The sequence below is a fragment of the Hemiscyllium ocellatum genome, chromosome 42 (assembly GCF_020745735.1).
Source record: "Hemiscyllium ocellatum isolate sHemOce1 chromosome 42, sHemOce1.pat.X.cur, whole genome shotgun sequence".
NCBI classification, from domain to species: Eukaryota; Metazoa; Chordata; class Chondrichthyes; order Orectolobiformes; family Hemiscylliidae; genus Hemiscyllium; species Hemiscyllium ocellatum.
In genome coordinates, this window is record NC_083442.1 from 17,483,748 (window position 1) to 17,507,441 (window position 23,694).

A 23,694-nucleotide genomic window follows, 5' to 3' on the forward strand; every position below is an offset into this window, starting at 1 on the left:
ATAAAAGCATCATTTGTTAAAGTTAAATCTGAGATTGAAATCGGACATGGAGTAAAAGAGGTCAGTAATAGCCTAGTTAAATTCCTCTAGCTTCGTGTATATGTAGTGCAGAAGTATTTTCATCAATTTGTTTAGAAGAGCTATCATGCATCTCTTGAATGTGTAGAAACTTGAACCCAGGTCTCCTGGTTCAGGGGGAGGGACACTACCGCTGCATCACAAAAAGGTGTTAGCTTCAACCACCCAGCCTGCAGATCATGTAGTTGCAGGTGCAGCTTTTTGTATGGATGTTGTCAGTTATTTTGTAAAAACCTTTTGTTGCTAGTGCATGTGTGTTGTCCTGTGATCATTTTTAAAACAAAAATCAGTCCCTTGGAAGTTAATATTCTCCTTGGTGTATTGTGGCTTTCAGTTTAATGGTTGTTGAGGATGTTGCTGAATTCTTCTAATTCTGCTTCAGTCCGAGTCTACGTACTTTGTATGTAAGCACAAATACTGAAGGTATGGTTACTATTTGACCACGTTGACAAGTAAAGCGGTTAGTTGAGGATATAAAAGGAGCCCCTGAAAACCACAAGGTAGAATTATAAAATCCCTCTAGTGTGGAAGCAGGTCATTCAGCCCATCGAGTCCACACCGACCCTCTGAAGTACATCCCACTCAGACCTACACCCCAATCCTATCCCTATAACCCTGCATTTCCCATGCAAGTCCCTGGATACTACGGGCAATTTAACATGGTCAATCCGCCTAACCTGTGGATGGTGGAAGGAAACGGGAGAATCCGGGGGAAAATCACACAGACACAGGGAGAGTGTGCAAACTCCACACAGACAGTTCACCTCACCAGTAACTAATGATCCGGTATGTTAACCAACCCGACCTGTTAAAAAAGGACGAAGAACAAAGTAACAATTCCATAATTGGAATGCAATTGGGAAACATTATAAGAGGCATACCTTTGCCAGAGACAGTTTTCACATGCACTGGAATTTCCCAGGGTTCTGTATAGTTTGGTGCACAATTATTCAACAACGTGAACAACGCCTGGCTGGTGAGAGACACCTTCGCTCCATATTTCACGCTCAACCTCTCTGCATTCTCATCATTGCTAATTTCCTGCAACACGCCATAACAAACAAATATTTCACACGTTGGAATAACTTGAATTCATATAGCACCTTTACAGTTAATAAAGGCACTTCACAACAGCAATACTGAACAATATTTGGTACTGCCACATAAAAAAACGCTACGACAGGAAACAGGAAGAACTTGGACAGAGAGGTGGAATCTAAGGAGTACCTTGAAAGAGGAAGGACATGGAGAGGCAGTTATGGAGGGAACTCCAGAACTCTCAGCCCCAGTTACTGAAGGGGAGCCACTAATGGAAGGTGGTGGAAATCACGGATCCACCAGGTGAGCAGAAATTGAGAGATTGTGGAGGAACAGGAATAATTGTCACGGATTTTAAAGCATCAATAATAACGTATTAGGGTAGGGGAATGGGTCTGGGTGGGATACTCTTCGGAGGGTCAGTGTGGACTTGTCAGGCCGAATGGCCTGTTTCCACACTGTAGGGATTCTACAATTATAATAAGCAATGCAGACAAACTTGATGCAATTTTCATACCACGTTAAAAATGAACAGTGAGCTCTTATTATATTTTAGCTAATAATTGTTTGTAACAAGTAACAACGTGATTTTCTATACAATCAAATCAGGGCTGAGAATCTGTCCAAACCCCATCCACGAACCCTTGTTACCATGTAGCATATTTTCGTGCACACACTTCCCATTCTAGTTTCCTACTTGGCAGAGAATTTCACTCTAACCCCTGCAACACTCAGTACTTGGAGACTCCAGCCTAAACTACCCAACAAAAAACTCCTGTGCTTCAATCAACCCCAATCTGAAGCCAGTTCTCCTACTTAGCCCCAAGAAATTCAACATTCAAACATGCAGAATGGATTACTTTAAAATGAATGATTCTTATTTCATGGGCTGGGGGCGTCACTGGCGAGAACAATCATTGTTGCCCATCCCTAACTGCCCTTGAATGGATTGGCTTGCTGGGTCATTTCAGGGGGCAGTTTAGAGACTACCGCATTGCTGTGGGTTTGGAGTCACAGAGAATCATGGAGAGACGTACAACACGGAAACAGACCCTTTGGTCCAATTCATCCATGCTGACCAGATATCAATAGACAATAGATGCAGGAGTGGGCCATTCTGCCCTTTGAGCCTGCAACACCATTCAATATGATCATGGCTGATCATCCTTAATCAGTATCCTGTTCCTGCCTTATCTCCATAACCCTTGATTCTACAGTCCTTGAGAGCTCTATCCAACTCTTTCTTAAATGAATCCAGAGACTGGGCCTCCACTGCCCTCTGGGGCAGAGCATTCCACACAGCCACCACTCTCTGGGTGAAGAAGTTTCTCCTCATTTCTGTCCTAAATGGTCTACCATGTATTTTTAAGCTGTGTCCTCTGGTTCGGCACTCACCCGTCAGTGGAAACATGTTTTCTGCCTCCAGAGTGTCCAATCCTTTCATAATCTTATATGTCTCAATCAGATCCCCTCTCAGTCTTCTAAACTCAAGGGTATACAAGTCCAGTCGTTCCAGTCTTTCAGTGTAAGGTAGTCCCGCCATTCCAGGAATTGACCTTGTGAACGTACGCTGCACTCCCTCAATAGCCAGAAAGTCTTTCCTCAAATTTGGAGACCAGAACTGCATATAGTACTCCAGGTGTGGTCTCACCAGGGCCCTGTACAACTGCAGAAGAACCTCTTTGCTTCTATACTCAATCCCTCTTGTTATGAAGGCCAGCATGCTATTAGCCTTCTTCGCTACCAGCTGTACCTGCACGCTTGCCTTCATTGACTGATGTACAAGAACACCCAGATCTCTCTGTACTGCCCCTTTACGTAAATTGATTCCATTTAGGTAGTCATCTGCCTTCCTGTTCTTGCCAAAGTGAATAACCATACATTTATCCACATTAAACTGCATCTGCCATGCATCTGACCACTCACCTAACCTGTCCAGATCTCCTAAAATCCTCATCACATTTCACCCTGCCACCCAGCTTAGTATCATCAGCAAATTTGCTAATGTTATTGCTAATACCATCTTCTATATCATTAACATATATTATGAAAAAGCTGCAGTTCCAGTACTGATCCTACATACATCTAGTCCCATTTGCCAGCATTTGGCCCATATCCTTCTAAACCCTTCCTATTCCTATACCCACCCAGGTGCCTTTAAAATGTCGTAATTAAACCAGCCTCCACTTACTCTGATCTATCACTTACTCTGATATAAGTGTCAACCAGACGGAATAAAAATGACGGGTTTCTTTCCCTAAAGAAAATGTGTACATGGCATGGGTTTCTATGACAAATCAAAGATAGTTTCACGATCAAAATAACTGAAAACTAGCCAAATATTAGAGACTTTATTAAGTGACCTGAAATTTCACAGGCTGCCATGATGTGATTAAAACCCACGTCCCAGTACACAAGCCCAGGCGAATACAAAACAGCTCCAATGGCGTTACTACTGTGCCACTGTGTCCCATTCAAGTTCACCTTGAGTCAACAAACCCAGTTTCAACAGAAGGTGAAATCTCTTCTCAAGTCCCTGTGCAATACCCTAGAGATCAATAAGTCTTTAAAGGACATTGAAAAAATACTTAGCCGATTCTGAGAATTTGCTCGCTAGCTGCTAAGTATTATTATTATTAAAAGCACATTCACCACGTCGAAGGAACTTACAGCTTGACAAGCAGCTACCCGCTTTGAGGGAGGACTAAACGCAGTGATCGTTTTATAATCTGTTGACAACTGGTTTAAGGTAACGTGAGTCGGTACTCGCAGAAATGAAGCCTTTCCCTGGAGAGAGAGAACACAAGACAGATGCACGGTCAGCAATCACCTTTCATTAATAAAGGGTAACAAAAACATTTACTGAAAAAAAACCCCACAAGACCTTCATACTAATTTCCACGCAAAGTAGACAAACAGAAGCAGAGTAGACCATTTGGCCCCTTGAGCCTGTCCTGCCATTCAATCAGATAATTAGATTCCCTAGTTGGGAAACAGGCCATTCAGCCCAACAAGTCCACACCAATCCTCCGAAGAGTAACCCACCCAGACCCATTTCCCTTTGATTAATGCACCTAATACTATAGCAATTTAGCACGGCCAATTCACAATCTTTGGATTGTGGGAGGAAACCGGAGCACCCAGAGGAAACCCACGCAGACACGCAGAGAATGTGCAAACTCCACACAGACAGTTGCCCGAGGCTGGAATCGAACCCGGGTCCCTAGTGCTGTGAGGCAGCAGTACTAACCGCTGAGCCACTGTGCCACCCCATAATGGGTGATCTATTCGTGCTTTGAATTTCACTCACTAACCCTCAATCCCCTCTCTAACAAAAAAATGAAAATCTGTCCACCTCTGTCTTAAAACTACTCAATGGCTCTAAGTTCCAAAGTCCAACAATCTTCGGAGAGCAACGAACTCGCCGCAATTCAGTCCTGAAGGGACAACCCTGAAGTTTACAAACAGCGCCCCTTACACCTTGACTGATCCACAAGAAGAACCATCACTTTCATTCTCACCTGGTCAAGCCTATTCAGGATTTCAGACACATTGAACAATATGTAAAACAATTCTTTCTGAAAGTACACTGCCACAAGGTTTTCACTTGTCGCATTGCTGCTGCTAGGCCCGCACACCACTTGTAGAAATTGGGAGCATTATCCTGCAAATAAATCCACTGGTGACAGAACTGCCATATTCTGAAACACTGTAGTCTTTGCTCAACATCCTGATCATAAAATCACAGAATAATACAGCATAAGATCACAAGATTTAGGAGCAGAATTAGGCCATTTGGCCAATTCAGTCTGTTCTGCCTTTCAATCATGGCTGATGTTACGTTGCTCAACCCCATTCTCCTGTAACCTCTGATTCCCCTACCAATCAAGAAGCTGTCTTAAATACATTCAATGACCTAGCCCACAGCCCTCTGTGGCAATGAGTTCCTCAGATTATCACCCTTAGGCTGAAGAAATTCTTCCTCATCTCAGTTCTAAAGGGTCCCTCCTCCCAGTGGAAACATGTTCTCCTCAACCACTCAGTCCAGGCCTCTCAGTATTCGGTACGTTTCAATGAGCTCACCCCTCATCCTTCTAAACTCCATCAAATACAGACCCAGAGTCCTTAACTGTTCCTCATAATGACAAGGCTCTCGTCCCCAGGATCATTGTTGAGGACCTCCTCTGGACCCTCTCCAAGGCCAGCACATCTTTCATTCGATATGGTGTCCAGAACAGCTCACAATATTCCAAAGATAGTTTGACCAGCCTCAGCAGTACATTTCTGCTTTTGCATTCGTACCCAAAATGGTCACTAACCTTACATTTTCCTTCAGAACGCCTACTTAGCCTACATGTTAACTTTAAGAGAATCCTGAACTAGGACTCCCAAGTCCCTTTGTGTTCCAGAGTTCTGAAGTCTTTCCTCATTTAGAAAATAGTCTAAACCTCTCTTCTTCCCAAAGCACATAGCCTCACACTTTCCCAAACCGTATTCCATCTGCCCTTTCTTTGCCCACTCTCATAGCTTCTCCTAGTCTTTCTGCAGTCTCCTCACCTCCTCCACACTACCTTTGTCATCTGCAAATTTAGCAACAATGTCCTCCGTTCAAGATCTTTAATGTATAGCGTGAATAATTGTGATCCCGACACTGACCCCTGCCAAACTCCACTACTGATTTATTGCCATCCTGAAAAACACCCCTTTATCCCCTCTCTCTGCTTTCTGACAGTTAGCCATCTCTATCCGTGCCAGTACCTTGCCCCAGACACCATGGACTCATCTTATTGAGCAGCCTCCTGCGCGGCACCTTGTCAAACATCTTACGAACATGCAAACAGATCACATCTACTGGTCCTTCTTTGTTGAACTTGCTTATTACCTCCTCAAAAAATTTTAGCAGATGCATCAGGCATGATCTCTCCTTGACAAAGCTGTGCTGACTCAGCCTTATTTTACCATACTCTTCCAAGTACTTCTCAATCTCACCTTTCATAATGATGGACTCTCAAACCATACCAACGATTGAAGTCAGGCTAACCAGCCTATAGTTTCCCTGCTTCTGCACCCCTCCCTTCTTAACCAGACTTGTTACATTAGCCATTTTCCTATCCTCTGGGACCCTCTCTGACACCAGCGATTCCTGAAAGATTGCAGAGGTGTTGGTGACAATCTCTTCAGCCATCTCCTTCAGAACTCTGGGTGTAACCTATATGGTGATTTATCCACCTGCAGGCCTTGAAGCTTCCCCAGCACCACACTTACCTCTGCTCCCAGACTCTGCTGATATCCTGGTATGCTGCTGCTGCCTTCCAGTGTGAAATCTGATGTAAAGTACCTATTCAATTCCTCTGTCATCTCTTTGTTTCCCATTCCTTCTTTACTAGCCTCATTTTCCAGTGTCCAATGTTCACCTGTGTCTCTCTTATCTTTTAGATAGCTTAAAAATAAAAGCTCTTCTAGTCTTCATTTACATTACTAACTAGTTTACTGTCATATTCCATTTTCTGTCCCCTTACAACTTTTCTTAGTTATCTTCTGCTGGTTTTCAAAAGACTCCCAATGCTCTCGTTTCCCATTCACCTTCACCACATTGTGTACTTTTTCTTTTGTTTTTATGCTGTCCCGGACTTCCCTGGTCAGTCTGTTTCCATGCTGTATGACTCCATCACTAAAATCATGTTTCCTCATGATCGCCATCACCAGTGTCGATCACCATCTCTTTTTCGATGCATTGGCTTTTCATCAATACAACATTCTTTAACATACGCGTTAAACTCAAGCCAATTCATAAACCATTAAAAACAGTCCTCCAGCTGACCTTACGCAATCAGACTGCTGCTCTCTCAACATCCCTCCCATATGTCGATGGATTTAAAAACAAGAGAATGGTCATCAGGTTTCTCATCTCTGGCTCTTTTTGGAAACTTTACTTTATTCTTTCTAGGGCTGTGGGTGTGTCTGGCTGGGATTGTATATATTGACCATCCCTAGTTGCCCAGAGGACTGTTAAGTGTCAACCACATTGCTGTGGGTCTGGAGTCACACGTCGGCCAGACCAGGTGAGGATGGCAGTTTCCTTCCCTGAAGAACATTACTGAACTAGATGGGCTTTTCCAACAATTGACGATGGTTTCTTATGGTCGCCATTAGATTCCCAGTTTCATTTTTTTTCATTGAATTCAAATTCTACCATCCACCATGACAGGATTTGAACCCAGGTCCCTAGAAACGTACCAGGATCTCTGGATTAATCGTCTAGTGATAATGCCATTGGCTACTGCCTCCTCATGATTAAAGTTCATTGGCTCCACCATCTGCTGTCTCAACTCTTCTTACAGGGTGGTTACCCAGTTAAATTCCCCGTACCATTCCTTCACTCCAACTGCACTGTTCAATCCCTTCATAATTTTAAGATGGCTGGAGGAAGGTTCAGGGATAGGTCAGAGGTAGGTTCTTCACACAGAGTGGTGGGTGTGAGGAATGCACTGCCAGCGGTGGGAGTAGAGTCAGATACATTAGGGACATTTAAGCGACTCTTAGACAGGCACGTGGATGATAGTAAAATGAAAGGAATGTCGGTTAGTTTGATTTTAGAGTAGGACAAAAGGTTGGCACAATTTTGAGGACCGAAGGGCCTGTACTGTTGATCTGAGATAAATACCGCCCATTGAATTGCCTGCAAAAACTATTTAAAGACCTTCTCTCAAGGGGAAAGTGGAGACTACATGGGAGAATGTCTGAGGAGAACACTGAAAACCATGTCCACAGGCAGGCACTGACGATCAAAATATTGTATGGGGTTGATTGTCCCTAATCAACCTTTTCAGAGATGTTATTACACGCCTCTGGAGTAGGTGAGACTTGAACCAGAACCTCACGGGCTCCAACAATACCACTGCACCAAGAACCCCGATGGGATTGACTACAATTCTATTTAAATGAACGCGCTTGCTCCTCAATGCCACACACACATGGCCAACAAGCTTTAACCCAATCTCCAGATTCTTTAGGCATGTAGGGATGGTTCATAACCACTTTGATCCTGAGGACAAGTAAAGACTGAAGTCACGACCCTGGCACTCAGGGGCAGGAATTATTTTGAGGAGAGGCTTCATTAGGAAACGGGATCAGGTCAACTCAGGGTTGGTTGAGGATCGGGCGCGGGATGGTTTGTCTTGCTTTCTCTCGCCCTGTGCTGCAATCCCTCCGAAAGGTAGGACATTATTGAAGAGTTCGTTTCTGACCCGTCCTTCAAGCCCTCAGCGCCGGGACGGACAAGGGAAGCTGCAATAAACATGAACAAAGCATCAAGCACGATGAGACATTCAGGTCATGGCTTACTAGGCACAGGAGCTTCTTTTCCAGTTGGAGAGCCAGGTCTGGGATGAATTTACCTCCCATAATGCTGATCATTTCGGAGACAGTGTAAAGTTCAGGATAATTTTTTACGAGTTCATTCTTTGCCATGATAACCTCCTGCAAATAAAGTACAATTTTAGGTATGTGCTCTGCAAATCCCAACAGACCACGGAACACCATGAAGCTGGTTTGGCTTTCACATGTACCCACACGCCTGCATAAAACTTCAGGGCAGCACAGTGGCTCAGTGGTTAGCACTGCTACCTCACAGTGCCAGGGACCCAGGTTCAATTCTAGCTTCAGGTGACTGGGTGTGTGGAGTTTGCACGTTCTCGATCTGGGTTTCCTCCAGTTTCGCCCCACAGTCCAAAGACGTGCAGACTAGGTGGAGTGGCCATGGGAAATGCAGGGTTACAGGGATGGTGGGGGTGGGTCTGCGCAAGATGCTCTTTGGAGAGTCAATGTAGACTAGATGGAGCAAATGGCCTGTTTTTACACTGCAGGGATTCGATTACACTGTTCTGCATTCAAGCATAATCTCCTGACAACCACGGATTCTGAAGTGACCACATTTATCTGAAGTACCTGCAACAAGCCCTGTGACCTGTGCTTTCAATGTTAAGGTGCCACTACTCTGCCCCTCCCACAACATTAGGACTACCTACCTCTGTAAATGGGGGATGCTGATAACAAGGACATTACTGTTAAATCTTTATAACACAAGTTAAAGCTCAACTGGGGAATGATGTTCAAATGTTGGATGCCAAACATTAGGAATGACAAAGGAAGGAGTGCAGACGAAATTTACTAGAATAATATCAAAAATGAGAGAATTCAGTGATGTGGAGACACAAGGGAAATTTGGGATTGCTTCCTCGAACACACTAAGTAATAGGGATTAAATCTCTGAGAAAGTCTGATACAGCAATAACTTCTTCCTCTTCAAAAAAGCATCCATTTTTAGCTTAGAATCAACCGACTAGGAGAAAGTGAGGATTGCAGGTGCTGGAGACCAGAGTCGAGAATGTGTTGCTGGAAAAGCGCAGCAGGTCCTGTAGCATCCGAGGAGCAGGAGAATCGACGCTGCGGACAAAAGCCCTTCATCAGGAATGCCCGAAACATCGACTCTCCTGCTCCTCAGATGCTGCCTGACCTGCTGTGCTTTTTCAGCACCACCCTCTCCAGCTTAAAATAAACAACAATTAACCGGAGGGTACGTTTCTAAGGCAAGAGGAGGAAAGTTGAAAGGAGATGTGAGGGACAAGTTTTTGTTTTAAACACAGTGACAGGTAAGGTGGAACGTGCTGCCAGAGGTGGTGGTGGAGGCAGATAGGGGGCATTTAAGGGGCTTTTAGATAATCACATGAATACGCAAAGAATGGAGGGGTATGGACCACGGGCAGGCATAAGGGACAAGTTGAACGTGCCGTCATGTTCGGTACAACATCGTGGGCTGAAGGGCCTGCTCCTACGCTGTACTGTTCCATGTTCGAAGTGAAACAGTGCGAGAAGCAAGTAAGGTGATAGTTGCCCCACACATAAGGGTGTTTAGATCTGGAACAGATGTCCTGAAAAGATGGAGGAGTCAGTTTCTATAGCAACTGAACACACACTCAAGGATTAATTTGTAGGGCTATGGGTAGAAGGTAAGGATGTGGAGCCAAGTGGCTTCCTTTTGTTCAATAACCTCACGTGGTGCCACTGGTGTTTGTTTAATAGTCCACACCAAGCTAGGCACCAACACTTTAGGGTGAGTTTTAAATCCAAAAACAACTGGGCTGGGATCGCTAAGCTGTTAAAAATGTTTACATTTCAAAGCCAATCACAATCTTCAATCCTCACCTCAGAAACAGAACAGGGAATGAGAAACTGTTGGGCCACCAAATCTATCCAAGGCTAAGTTAGATTGGTTTCTGATCAACAAGGGAGCCCATGATTAACGAAGGTGACAGACAGGAGAATTAAGTTACTGCCACAATCTACGAGTCATACAGCACAGAAACAGACCCTTCGGTCCAACTCGTCTGTACCAGCCAGACATCCCAATCCGACCATGTCCCATTTGCCAGCATTTGGCCCATATCCCTCCAAACCCTTCCTATTCATTCGGGCGGCACGGTGGCATAGTGGTTAGCACTGCTGCCTCACAGCGCCAGGGACCTGGGTTCAATTCCCGCCTCAGGCGACTGACTGTGTGGAGTTTGCACATTCTCCCCGTGTCTGCGTGGGTTTCCTCCGGGTGCTCCGGTTTCCTCCCACAGTCCAAAGATGTGCGGGTAAGGTGAATTGGCCATGCTAAATTGCCCGTAGTGTTAGGTAAGAGCTATATGTAGGGGTATAGGTGGGTTGCGCTTCGGCGGGTCAGAGTGGACTTGTTGGGCCGAAGGGCCTGTTTCCACACTGTAAGTAATCTAATACCCATCCAGATGCCTTTTAAATGTTGTAATTGTACCAGCTCCCACCACTTCCTCTGGCAGCTTCTTCCATACATGTCACACTCTATGAGAAAACATTCCCCTCAAACCTATGCCCTCTAGTGTTGGACTCCCCTACCCTGGGAAAAAAAAACCTTGGCTATTTACCCTATCCATGGCCCCCATGATTTTATAAACCTCGAAAAGGTCACCCCTTAGTCTCCAGGGAAATAGCCCCAGCCTATTCAGCCTCTCCCGATGCCACAATCCATAGTTGTACAGCACAGGAACAGAATCTCCTGCAGAGTCATCGTCTTGGTTTTCCCTGAGAAAGCCGGTCTGAATCGTGAAGTGTATTTGTAATCTGAGAGATGTCAGAAGTTCCTCGGGATTGTTGGGGCAGAGCAAATGTTTGAAGAAGATATCAGAAGAATTCCCAAATCCCACTCAACAGGAATTGTGTGGGCACTGGGTGAAGGTTTACTGGAGCTTGAGATAAGCATGGTTAAATAGCCAGTGGCCACTCTATGTACCCAGTTACCTTTTGGTGATCTGTAGCGAGGAAACCTTACCCAGTGAGAGCTATGACCTTGACGGCACAAAATCAGAATGGTCCAGATTTAAGGTAGTTAGATAATATTAAAGGAACCCAGTTCTATGATCTCCCCCACGTTGAACAGGAGCATCAATCCACTGCTTTGTGATGGATTACTTACATTGAAAGAATGAGGAAAACTCAGTCCTTGGCAATCTCATATAAAGTGAACGAATTGATTAAATCTGTTGGAAACGGTTACAGGTGAACTTTGCATTCATGCTGGAAGAAATTCCAAGCCTCTGATTCTGCCATTAGTTGATTGTGAATCTTTTCTGCACCCTTTCAAGTTCCAAAACTAGAGGGCATAGGTTCAAGGTGAGAGGGGAAAGATTTAAAAGGGACCTAAGGGGCAACTTTTTCACACAGAGGGTGGTGAGTGTATGAAATGAGCTGCCAGAGGAAGTGGTGGAGGCTAGTACAATGACAACATTTAAAAGGCATCTGGATGGGTATATGAATAGGAAGGGTTTAGGGGGATATGGGCCAAGTGCTGGCAAATGGGGCTAGATTAATTTAGGATATTTGATCAGCATGGACGCGTTGTTTGAAGGGTCTGTTTCTGTGCTGTACATCTCTATGACTCTAAGTTTAACAACATTCTTCCCATAGACGGTGACCAGAAATGTATGCAGTTTTCTGAAAGTGGTTCTGTATAGCTGCAACATGACGTCCCAGCTCCTATACTCAATGGTCTAACCAATGAAGGCAAGCGTACCAATGCCTTCCTCACCACTCTGTCTACCTGCAACTCCACTTTCAAGGAACTATGCAGCTGCACCTCTCAGACATGAGCAGGACTCAGGACATAAACAAGAACAAGGTTTTTCTAGTCTATGCCTAAGCAGGAGGGAGAGTACAATAAAACCAAAAGGCCCATTTTATATTGAGTTAGTTCTGTTTGGGGAACTCCAGCCCAGCATCACATCCTGTATTCTGTGGGACACCCTGGCTTCTCCTGCAATGACTATGTGTAGGAGGTAAAAGTGAGGTCTGCAGATGCTGGAGGTCAGAGCTGAAAATGTGTTGCTGGAAAAGCGCAGCAGGTCAGGCAGCATCCAAGGAGCAGGAAAATCGACGTTTCGGGCATAAGCACTTTCCTGAAGAGGGGCTTATGCCCGAAACGTCGATTCTCCTGCTCCTTGGATGCTACCTGACCCGCTGCGCTTTTCCAGCAACACATTTTCAGCTATGTGTAGGAGGTACCTCTGCCTGGGACAGCTTTAGCTCCAGGTTTTAGAGACTCAGCTTTAGCCTGAGGCTAACAGCATCATGGATCATACATTTCAGGATGTGGGCACCCTACAACATCAGGAGATGAAAACTGAAAGGGAGAGGGTGACCACAAGAGAAAAGGAGAGAATGCACCCTCATGTGCATCTCCAATACCCATTCTGGTCATCTCATGGGGTCTCACTTGCAATTAATTTCCGAGGCTTGGAAACTGGTGAAAGTGGCCGAATCCAGGAGGAGGAGGAGGAGGAGGAACTGTAATGATTAAATAGTTACAAAGAAATCCAATGGGGTAATGAGAAGGTATTTGATTAGATTAGATTCCCTACAGTGTGGAAACAGGCCCTTCGGCCCAACAAGTCCAAACCGAGCCTCCCGAAGAGTAACTCGCCCAGACCCATTTCCCTCCGACTAATGCACCTAACAGTATGGGCAATTTAGCACAGCCAATTCACCTGACCAGCACATTTTTGGACTGTGGGAGGAAACCGGAGCACCCGGAGGAAACCCAGGCAGACACGGGGAGAACGTGCAAACTCCACACAGACAGTCGCCTGAGGTGGGAATCGAACCTGGGACCCTGGCGCTGTGAGGCAGCAGTGCTAACCACTGTGCCACTGTTTACACAGTGACTGGAATCTAATCCTCCCAACCAGAAGAGGCAAAACCCTTTCAAAAGGAAACTCAATGAATTCAGTCAAACAACTAGATAGCTACTGATTAGAATTTGTTGACATCAATGAAACAAATACCAGAATCAGAGGCTTAGAATTTCTTCCAGAAATCAGAACCAGCATGACTGGAAGGTTCACCTGTAACCGTTTCCAACAGATTTCATCAATTCATTCACTTTATATTAGATTGCCAAAGACTGATGCAGTTTTCCTCATTCTTTCAATGTAAGTAATCCATCACAAAGCAGTGGATTAGTGCTTCTATTCAAAGTGGGGGAAATCATAGAACTGGGTTCCTTTAATATTGTCTTAGTACCTTCAATCTGGACCATTCTGATTTTGTGCCGTCAAGGTCATAGCTCTCACTGGGTAAGGTTTCCTCGCTACAGATCACCAAAAGGTAACTGGGTACATAGAGTGGCCACTGGCTATTTAACCATGCTTATCTCAAGCTCCAGTAAACCTTCACCCAGTGCCCACACGATTCCTGTTGAGTGGGATTTGGGAATTCTTCTGATATCTTCTTCAAACATTTGCTCTGCCCCAACAATCCTGAGGAACTTCTGACATCTCTCAGATTACAAATACACTTCACAGTTCAGACCGGCTTTCTCAGGGAAAACCAGGACGATGACTCTGCAGGAGATTCTGTTCCTGTGCTGTACAACTCTGTATAGGCTAGGTCAGACCAGTTGAGGATGGGCAGAATTCCTTCTCCTAAAACACTAGGGAAAAGGAATCGTTTCACGGTCACCGTTACACAGAGTCATACAGTACAGAGGAGAAAGTGAGGACTGCAGATGCTGGAGATCAGAGCTGAAAATGTTTTGCTGGAAAAGCGCAACAGGTCAGGCAGCATCCAAGGAGCAGGAGATTCGACGTTTCGGGCATAAGCCCTTCTTCAGGAATCTTCAGGATTCCTGAAGAAGGGCTTATGTCCGAAACGTCGAATCTCCTGCTCCTTGGATGCTGCCTGACCTGCTGCACTTTTCTAGCAACACCTTTTCAGCTCATACAGTACAGAAACAAACTCATCGATCTAACTCACCCATCCTGACCAGGTTACCCAAACTAAACTAGTCCCATTTGCCTGCGCTTGGCCCATCTCCCTCTAAATATTTCCTATTCATATACCTATCCAAATGTCTTTTAAATGTTGTAACTGTACCTGTAGCTCCCTCTTCTGCTGGACGTTCATTCCCTATGGATCCAATACATTTCTGGACCTGCCCACAGCTGGAATAATGTGATCATTCACAACTCTGCTGCACGTGTCTCCACCTAGTCCCCATCGCCCTGGTCTTCACTGACAGACTTTGGCTCCTGGGCAAGTACAGCCTCAAATTTAGATTTAACATCCTTGTTATAAACTCCCTCTGTGGCCTTGTCCATCCTTATCTCGGTCACATACGATCACACTATCCTCTGAAGGGTGTGGGCTTCTACGATAAGCTTCCAACAGATCTGAAATTCCAGTAGCTACCATGGGAGGATTTAAACCCCAAAGTAGGAGAAAAAGCAAATATAGCTCCATTCGGGAGCAGGTTTGGATAGTTCAATATGTGACGATGCTGTAGCTTGAAGAGGTTAAATGTCCTGGTTATTTTTTAACAAGAGGCCACGAGCTGCCTGGTTAAGACCACCTGAGTAAACAGCTTGGGAGGCCGTGGGGCTTTTGTTTAGAATGGTCCATCTCTCTAAGATTAGGATTTGTAGATTCAAGTTTTTCAGTAGCATCAGAAAATATTAAGGTCTCAACAGAGTTGGGAGTTTCAGTGGAAGTCTCCTGGCTGCTACTCTCTCTGAATTTTCTCTTGATGGTTTTTCCTCCTGGGATTGGAGAACTGCATGCGAGAATCTATGTCTGAACTTGCCTTTTGTGTGTTTACTGTATTTGAACAGTTAATTAGTAATAGGTACTGTCTCTATTATTATGTTAAGTTTTCCAACAGAGTTAAGGTATTCTGAATTGCTATTCCTTCAGCTGGATTTTTAACTACAGTATTTAAATAAGTTGTCTTTTGCTTAACATCGAGAAGTTTGATCAGTCACATCGCATCTGAAACAGGCACTGTACATTTAAAATAAGAAAAAGTTAGAATCTAGGTGACCTTCTTATTATATTTTGAGGGGGTCTGGTCTGGTACATAATGAATGACTCGGAGATTATTACCTCAGCGTAATGGAGAGCATCAGGACAGATGATATTGTAATCGTCAGCGCATACTCTCGCCACATTCTGCAGATATTTCATAAATTCCGGCAGTTCATTCCATATAATATTCTTCAGCTCCTGCAACAGATGACCACATAATTACAACATTAAATATTCTCAGCTGGAGGCAAACCAAATGATGTGAGAGGGAAACTAGATTGGAAACATCGTCAACAGTGGTGGTGAAGACGAGCAGATAAGCCTGTTGAAAATACTGACAAAGAAATAGGACATCAGTGGGAAAGTACACAATCAGTGCAGGCACGGTCTATTTGACCCAACTGGTCTACATTGGTACTTAGGGTCCACATTAGCCTCCGTCCACCCTAAGGTAACGCAAATACATAACAAATTCATCAACTATGTTCAAAACAGAGAGTCAAAGATCATGACAGCACAAAGTGAGAGGGGAAAAGTAAGCATCAAGGGTGGTACAAAAGGACTGGATTGGATGAAGCAGCCAAGCAAGCACATGGTAACGACATATAAGATGGGGAAAGGAGAAGGGATTACCCTCTTTGTCTGGCAAAGGAGGACAGCAAAACAGTTTGAATGGCAAGAGACTGGGAAATGCTAGTGTTCAGAGGGACTAGGGTGTCCACACGAAGTTAACATGCAACTACGGTCAGTAATTACGAAATGGCACATTAGCTTTTATTACAAAGAGTTTGGAATATAAGTGTGAAGATTACAATTATACAGAGCTTTGGTGATCACCTCTCCTAAGTCTTGAATGAGGTATCACTGGACTGCTTTTTGGGATGAGGGGATACTCCTGCGAGGACAGACTGAGTAGAACAGTGCTACCATTTCTGGAATTTATACAAACAACAGGTCATCGCATTAAAATATTGTAAATTATTAAGGGGCTTGACAGGGTAGGATGTTTCCCTGGCTAGGGAGTCTGAAATAGTCGTGGTCTCCAAATAAGGGGTCAGTCATTTTGGATTGAGAGCAGAAGGAAGTTCACTCAGAGGCTGCGTACCTCAGAAGGCTGTACCTCAGCCATCCAGTGTGCTCAAGACAGAGTCAAGAATGTCTTATAGTGTGGGAAAGTGGAGCACAGATTGAAGATCAGGGACAATCTCAAAGCAGTACAAGTTTGAAGGGTTAAATGGCCAACTCCTGCTTTGAGAAAAACAAGCCACTGTCTTTGTACGTATCATTACTAATTAAATGTGGAGGAGCCGGTGTTGGACTCGGCTGGACAAAATCAGAAGTCACACAACACCAGGTTTATTTGAAATCACTGCTCCTTGCTCAGGCGATGTGGCCGTGGCCTGGTGAAGGAGCAGCACACCCAGAGATTGTGATTTCAAATGAACCTGTTGGACTCTAACCTGGTTGTGGGTGATTTTATAATTAAAGGGGGAGGCAAACAAACAAAACAATCAAAAGGAAACAAAATGGAGCAGAAATGATCACCGGAAATTGTGGATCTGAGTACGATATGTTGCAAGTTGCCAAATGAAAGATGCGATGCTGCTCTTACAAGCTGGTGCTGAGCTCCAGTATGGAGGGAGAATGGAACAGAATACGGCACTGACAGCACAGTAGTTCCATATGAAGCATTACAATTCCAGTTAGATTAGATTCCCTACAGTGCTGAAACCCTTCGGCCCACACTGACCCTCCAAAGAGCAACCCACCCAGATCCATTCCCCTACTCCTCTAATGAACCTATCGCTACAGGCAATTTAGCATGGCCAATTCACCTGAATTGCACATCTTTGGACTGTGGGTGGAAACTGGAGCACCCGGAGGAAACCCACACAGACACGGGGAGAATGTGCAAACCCCACACAGACAGTCGCCCGAGGTTGGAATTGAACCTGGGTCCCTGGGGCTGCGAGGCAACAGTGCTAACCACTGAGCCACCCTGTTACTTATGGATACTTTTTTTTAAGAAGGTTTGGAAAGGAAAGTGTGTGGAAAACAACATGATAAAACCCAATGGCTGATGGGCTCCAGACAGCTGAGAATAAAGCCAACACGCAGAATTTATAATATCCAAAACCAGACGGCTTAACATTCACAAGTGCAGTTCAGCTCACTCACAGAATATTGTGCGAGATGGGTCATCATTTTTCTCGATATCCGCCCACTCCTTTGCACGTTCTTGTATTTTTCCATTAACTGCACATAAGTTCGTTGGTCCTTCTCACAGAGGGAGGAGAAGCGGGGGTAGGGCACCCGGGGTTCGGGGAGCGGAAATGATATCACTGAAGGTTTGGTGGGTTGACTGGCTGGAGTCGAGGGTTCAGGCTGGACGTTCGGCTTCGCAGGCTGCGGCGTTTCTGGTGGGTCGGGAGGCGCGGTATCTTCCTCTCTTTGCCTGGCAGCAATGTCGAAACAAACGCAACGGTCAGATGTGAATCAAAGCGAGCTGACCGTGTAACACAAGCCAGAGGGTGGACCATTATAGAGGTGATACCTACCCACGTGCAGCACAACAACTGACTATTCAGCCCCAATAAGCCCTGTTGGCACTTGGTCTCAACATGAGCCTCCTCCCTCTCTATTTTATGACTCCCCTAAAGTATAGAGCACAGAAACAAACCCTTCGGTCCCATCAGTCCAGGCTAACCCCAAATTAAATCAGTCCCACTTGCCTGCGCCTGGCCCATATCCCTCCAAACCTTTCCTATTCATGGGCTTATCAAAATGTCTTTTAAACATTGTAACTGTACTAGTATCCACCACTTCCTCAGGAAGTTCATCCACACACAAACCACTCTTTAAAAAAAAGCCCCCATTTCTTTTTTTAAATCTTTCTCCTCTCACCTTAAAAATACACTCGCTTGTCTTGAAATCCCCGGCTTGGGAAAAGACACCTGATATTCATCTTATCTCTTCCAAAGACTCTCAACCCACTCAGAAAAAAAAAATTCCTCCTCAACTCAGTCTTCAATTGGTGCCTCTTTATTCTGAGACTATGCGCATTGGTCCTAGACTCCCCAAAGAGGGGAAACATCCCCGCAGCATTTACCCGGTCAAGTCCCTGGAGATTTCTATATTTTCCAATGAGATCACCAGCCATTCTTCCAAACTGCAGGGAGTAGAGTCCCCAACCTGTTTAACCTAAGACAATCCTTCCATACCAGGAATCATCCGAGGGGACCTTCTCTGAACTGCCTCCAAATGAAACGCTATCTTTCCTTATTAATGGGGATCAAAACCGCTCACACCAGCACCGTATACATTTGCAGTCAGATTTTCCTACGTTCAGAGTCTTCTGGCAGCATCAGCCTGCATATTGTGTTCATATCTCTGCATTGGGCTCCAATTCCCAATAGCTCTCCACCCCCCCCCCCCCCCCCCCCAAGGCTCCCAGCCTCATTCCTGACGGAGGACTCTGGCCCAAAATGTCGATTCTCCTGCTCCTTGGATGCTGCCTGACCTGCTGTGCTTTTCAGCAACACTCTCCCAACTCTGATCTCCAGCATCTGTCTCCTAGTTCAAATCCACAAATGATTCAGAGTTGAGAGTGCTGACCGACGGCTGACACTTCTCCTTCTAATAATTAAATTGAGTCTCAGTAAACACAAAGCTGCGTGAGCCCCCAAATGCAGCACTCCTGATGATTCCTGCTTTCTATTTATATGTTTACCCAAAGAAGCCCAAACATATAAATAAACCACAACAACAAGCACCCGAGCTACAAATCTTCTCACAAACTTTGAACACCTACGGGCGAGAGACTCTAAGACAAGCCAGGAAATGGGAATCCTGTGCCAACCGCCTAAGCGCCACATACGAACAACTCCGGCTCCTGCATGAATGCCGAAAGAATCAAATCCTTCCACCATGTGTCAGATACAGTCAACAACCCACAAGCCAGGGACACAGCCAGACAGAACGGATTCAGGATGATCCAGGTAATGATTACAGACGCACACAACAGACTTCACAAATACAGACAAGAAATTGCGCACCAAAAATCGTTAATTTCAAAAATCACCTATCAGGAATGGACTTGGACCATAGGACAGGCCGTCACCATAGGACAGAACAGGACCACACACCGCAAAAAAAATGGCACTAAAAGAAAAAATGGCCGAACTAACACACAATAGAGAGGACACCACAACACACGCCTGGGTTAGAAACCTGTCCCACAGACAGCTCACAGACATGGAAAGAACAATACTGGCCAAGGGACTCAACTACAACCACAGGGACGCCAAGACAGCAGACTTCCTAGCAGCACTAGAATGCACACTCAGGAACAATGGACTGACAGAAGAGACGCAACAAACAGTGAGACAAAGTATCGTACCCCTGATAACAAGGAAAAGACAAACACACAACCTCAACACCAAGGAGAGGGAGACGCTAAAATCACTAAGAAACGATAAGACCATAATCATACTACCAGCAGATAAAGGCAGAATGACGGTCATCCTGGACAAAGCAGATCACATCCAAAAAGCACAACTACTTGCAGATACCAACACCTACCAAAAGAGGGAGTTTGACCCCACCCCACAGCTCACCAATAGGATAAATAACACACTGCGGAACCTACAAAAAAACGGACAGATAACCAGGTTTGCCCTACAGAGAATGAAACCTGAAAGCAATAACACCCCCAGATTCTATGGATGACCTAAAGTGCACAAACCAGACATCCCACTCAGACCCATAGTATCACTACCAGGGACACCATCACACAAACTGGCTACAGAACTACAGCAGAAACTGAAACACCTGATCAGCGAATCCAGACACTCTATACAGTCAACACAGGAATTCTTGGACATCATCAGAAATATACACATAGACAAGGAAGAAACCATGGTCTCATTCGATGTAACGGCACTGTTCACCTCAATCGACAAAACCCTAGCCAGAGAAACAATACCCAACCTGCTGGACATACAGAACAGACAACAAGACAGGGAACCTATCAACAAAGACTGAAACGCAAACTACTGGACCTGTGCCTCACAACACACTTCACATTCAACAACCAAATATACGAACAAATCAACAGCACACCCATGGGCTCAGAGCAGAAGCGGTAATGCAAAGGTTAGAACAAACAGTCTTACCGCAAATTCAACCCAAACTCTGGGTCAAATATGTGGATGACACCTTTGTAATCATTAAAAAGACAGAAATAGAGAACACACACCGGATCATCAATGCCACACTCACAGGAATCCGATTCACTAGAGAGGAAGAAAAGGACAACCAACTCCCATTCCTAGATGTGATGGTACAGAGAACACCTAATGGAGGATTCACCACAAAGGTATACAGGAAGGCCACACACACAGATCAAGTCCTGAACTACGAAAGCAACCACCCCAACACACACAAAAGAAGTTGCATCAAGACAATGTTCAAAAGGGCCACAACACACTGCACTACACCAGAACTGCAAAAAGAAAAAGAAGAAGAACACCTATACAATGTATTCGCCAAAAGTGGATACCCCCGCAATTCCATCAACAGATGCCTAAGGGAAAGACAACGGAACGAGGACATGCCACAACCCAAAGGACCAGCCACATTACCATACATCAAGAGCATTTCCGAACTGACAGCCAGACTACTGCGACCACTAGGACTCATAACAGCACACAAACCAACAGCCACTCTCAGACAACAACTCACCAGAACGAAGGACCCGATACCCAGCAGGAGCAAAACCAATGTAGTGTACAAAATCCCATGCAAGGACTGCACAACACACTACATAGGACAAACAGGAAGACAGCTAATGATCCGTATCCATGAACACCAACTAGCCACGAAATGACATGACCAGCTCTCCTTAGTAGCCACACATGCGGATGACAAGCAACATGAGTTCGACTGGGACAACACTATTATTATAGGACAAGTCAAACAGAGAACAGCCAGGGAATTCCTAGAAGCATGGCACTCATCCACAGACTCAATCAATAAGCACATCGACCTGTACCCAATATACCGACCACTGCAGCGGACAGCTGGAACTGACAACCGGAAGTGGAAGAGACAAACCACTATAAATGTCGGAGGAAACATGACAGAAGCGCTTCACAGGAGGCTCCCAAGCACTGAGGATGTCACCTAGGCAGGGGACAAAACGTCTGCAACACAAATTCCCAGCTCGGCGAACAGAACCACAACACTGAGCTACGAATCTTCTCAAAACCCGATATGTCCCTTAGTTTGAATTCTCCTACCTTTGGGAAAAGGCCTTTGTTGTTCACTTTATCTATGCCCCTTATGATTTTGTAAGTTCTGTAAGGTCACCCTTGAACCTCCGAGGCTCCAATGAAATGTCCCAGCCTGTGACCAAAAACTGCAAATGATATTCCAGAAGAGGCCTCACCAACATCCTGCACGACCTCAACCTGAGATCCCAACTCCCACAATCTGAGCAATGAAGGCAAGTGTACTAAACCCTTCGTCACCACTCTATCTACAACCATGCAAATTCTAAAGAACCCTTCAGTCTGTTTCACAACTCTACCCAAGGCCCTGTCAGTCATTGCAGAAGTCCTGCCTTTGTCACATTTACCCAAATTAAACTCCATCTGCCACTTCTCAACCCATATACCCAAATATTCACGATCATTGACAGCCTTTAGTGGTAGGAAATGTCACAGGTTCAACCTGCTCCGAGTAAAGACGTTTCTCCCTACGGCATGGCTAAACCACCCAGACTGCACATCCCTGGACCCAGTGGGCATTCTGCAAGGTCAATCCACCAAAATTACACATCTTTGGATTGTGGGAGTAAACCAGAGCACCCGGAGGAAACCCACACAGACATAGGGAGAATGTGCAAACTCCACACAGTCAGACAGTCAGCTGAGGCTGGAGTCGAACCTGGGTCCGTGGCACTGTGAGGCAGCAGCGTTAACCATGGTGCCACCCATTATTTGCTGATTCAAATAATAAGGCCAATTAGTCTGTCATCCACTCCAGCTCAAATAGGTACAGAAAGAGATACATGAAAGGAAGATTGTGTTTGGCGTAACTTTGATTAAACTGCCTTTGCCATTAACACCTCTGTTTATTAAAAAAACTAGCAATCTCAGATTTAAAGCTAACAATTGATCCAGCGTTGATTGTCATTTGCAGAGGAACATTCCAACCCAAAACACATTAGCAATTAGAATTGCTCTTTTACTTTGTTCTTGAAAGGTTTTGCTCTGAAGTTAGACAAGGTCCCTCTTGCTACCAGCAGAAATGCAACAGGGAGACTGTAATATCTTTAAAAAAATTGACCAAATCACACCTGAACCTTTTACATTGCAGGGAACACAACCCTAATTTGTGGAATCTTTATTTGAAATTCAAGTCTGGGCATCGATCTAGTAAATGTACACTATGTTCCTCCTCAGTGAAGATTTCCACCCTTAAGTGTGATGCCCAAACTGCTCAAGTGTTCCCCAAGTGTCGCCCATCCAGGATTTTGTAAGTTTTACAGGTAGATTCCTAACAGATCTGTTCAGAACAGCTGGGACTTGAACACAGGCCTCTTAGTCCAGAGGTAGAGACACCACCACAGTGCTCCAAGACACCTTATAAACCAGGCTTTTGTATAGCTGAAACATCAATACCTGGCTGTATTCCACTCCTCTAGTTATTAAAGCTGGCATCTCATTCATCTTCTGGATCATTTTGTGTACCTGTTCCTAATGCTTTAACAATCTTACTCTTGGATCTCTTAAGATTACCACTGGTTCTAGTTTTTCACCACTCAAAACGAGTCCTCTCCTATCCAATTTAGAATCAAAGTCAGCAGCAACCTCAGATTTACCACATGTCCATTCACTTTACAGTTACAATGAGGGGATCTAAATGGCAGTGTGTTGCAGCTGAGTGATTACACAAGGAAGGCAGTGTTAAACATTCCAGCACCTGCTCACTAAAGCCCATAACTCGCTGAGGGTTGGGGCCATGGAGTAGCGACTGTAAGTCTCATGGGTAAAGAATTCCTGAAGCCCATTCCTGGCCTCAACATCCCTGAGTAAACAAACAAAAGGGAAAGGCAGAGTTAGAAGACCAGAACTTATAAAAAATTTTCCCAATTCGCAACCAGTGTGCGACTGTTTCATCCATATCCACTCTTCCATCCCC

At 44.9% G+C, this 23,694-nt stretch overlaps 1 protein-coding gene across 2 annotated transcripts in view; it reads right to left on the bottom strand.

Annotated features, from left to right (window-relative positions):
* The window catches only part of ice2 (interactor of little elongator complex ELL subunit 2), a 95,054-nt gene that overhangs the window by 70,038 nt on the left and 1,322 nt on the right, over positions 1-23,694 (bottom strand). For both annotated transcript variants that reach the window (XM_060853906.1, XM_060853905.1), the window contains exons 2-7: positions 23,476-23,580; positions 17,668-17,944; positions 15,568-15,687; positions 8,461-8,595; positions 3,787-3,903; positions 960-1,119 (exon numbers count right to left, since the gene is read on the bottom strand). In XM_060853906.1, coding sequence (XP_060709889.1) covers positions 960-1,119; positions 3,787-3,903; positions 8,461-8,595; positions 15,568-15,687; positions 17,668-17,944; positions 23,476-23,580 — 914 coding nt within the window. The remainder of the gene's footprint in view (positions 1-959; positions 1,120-3,786; positions 3,904-8,460; positions 8,596-15,567; positions 15,688-17,667; positions 17,945-23,475; positions 23,581-23,694) is intronic.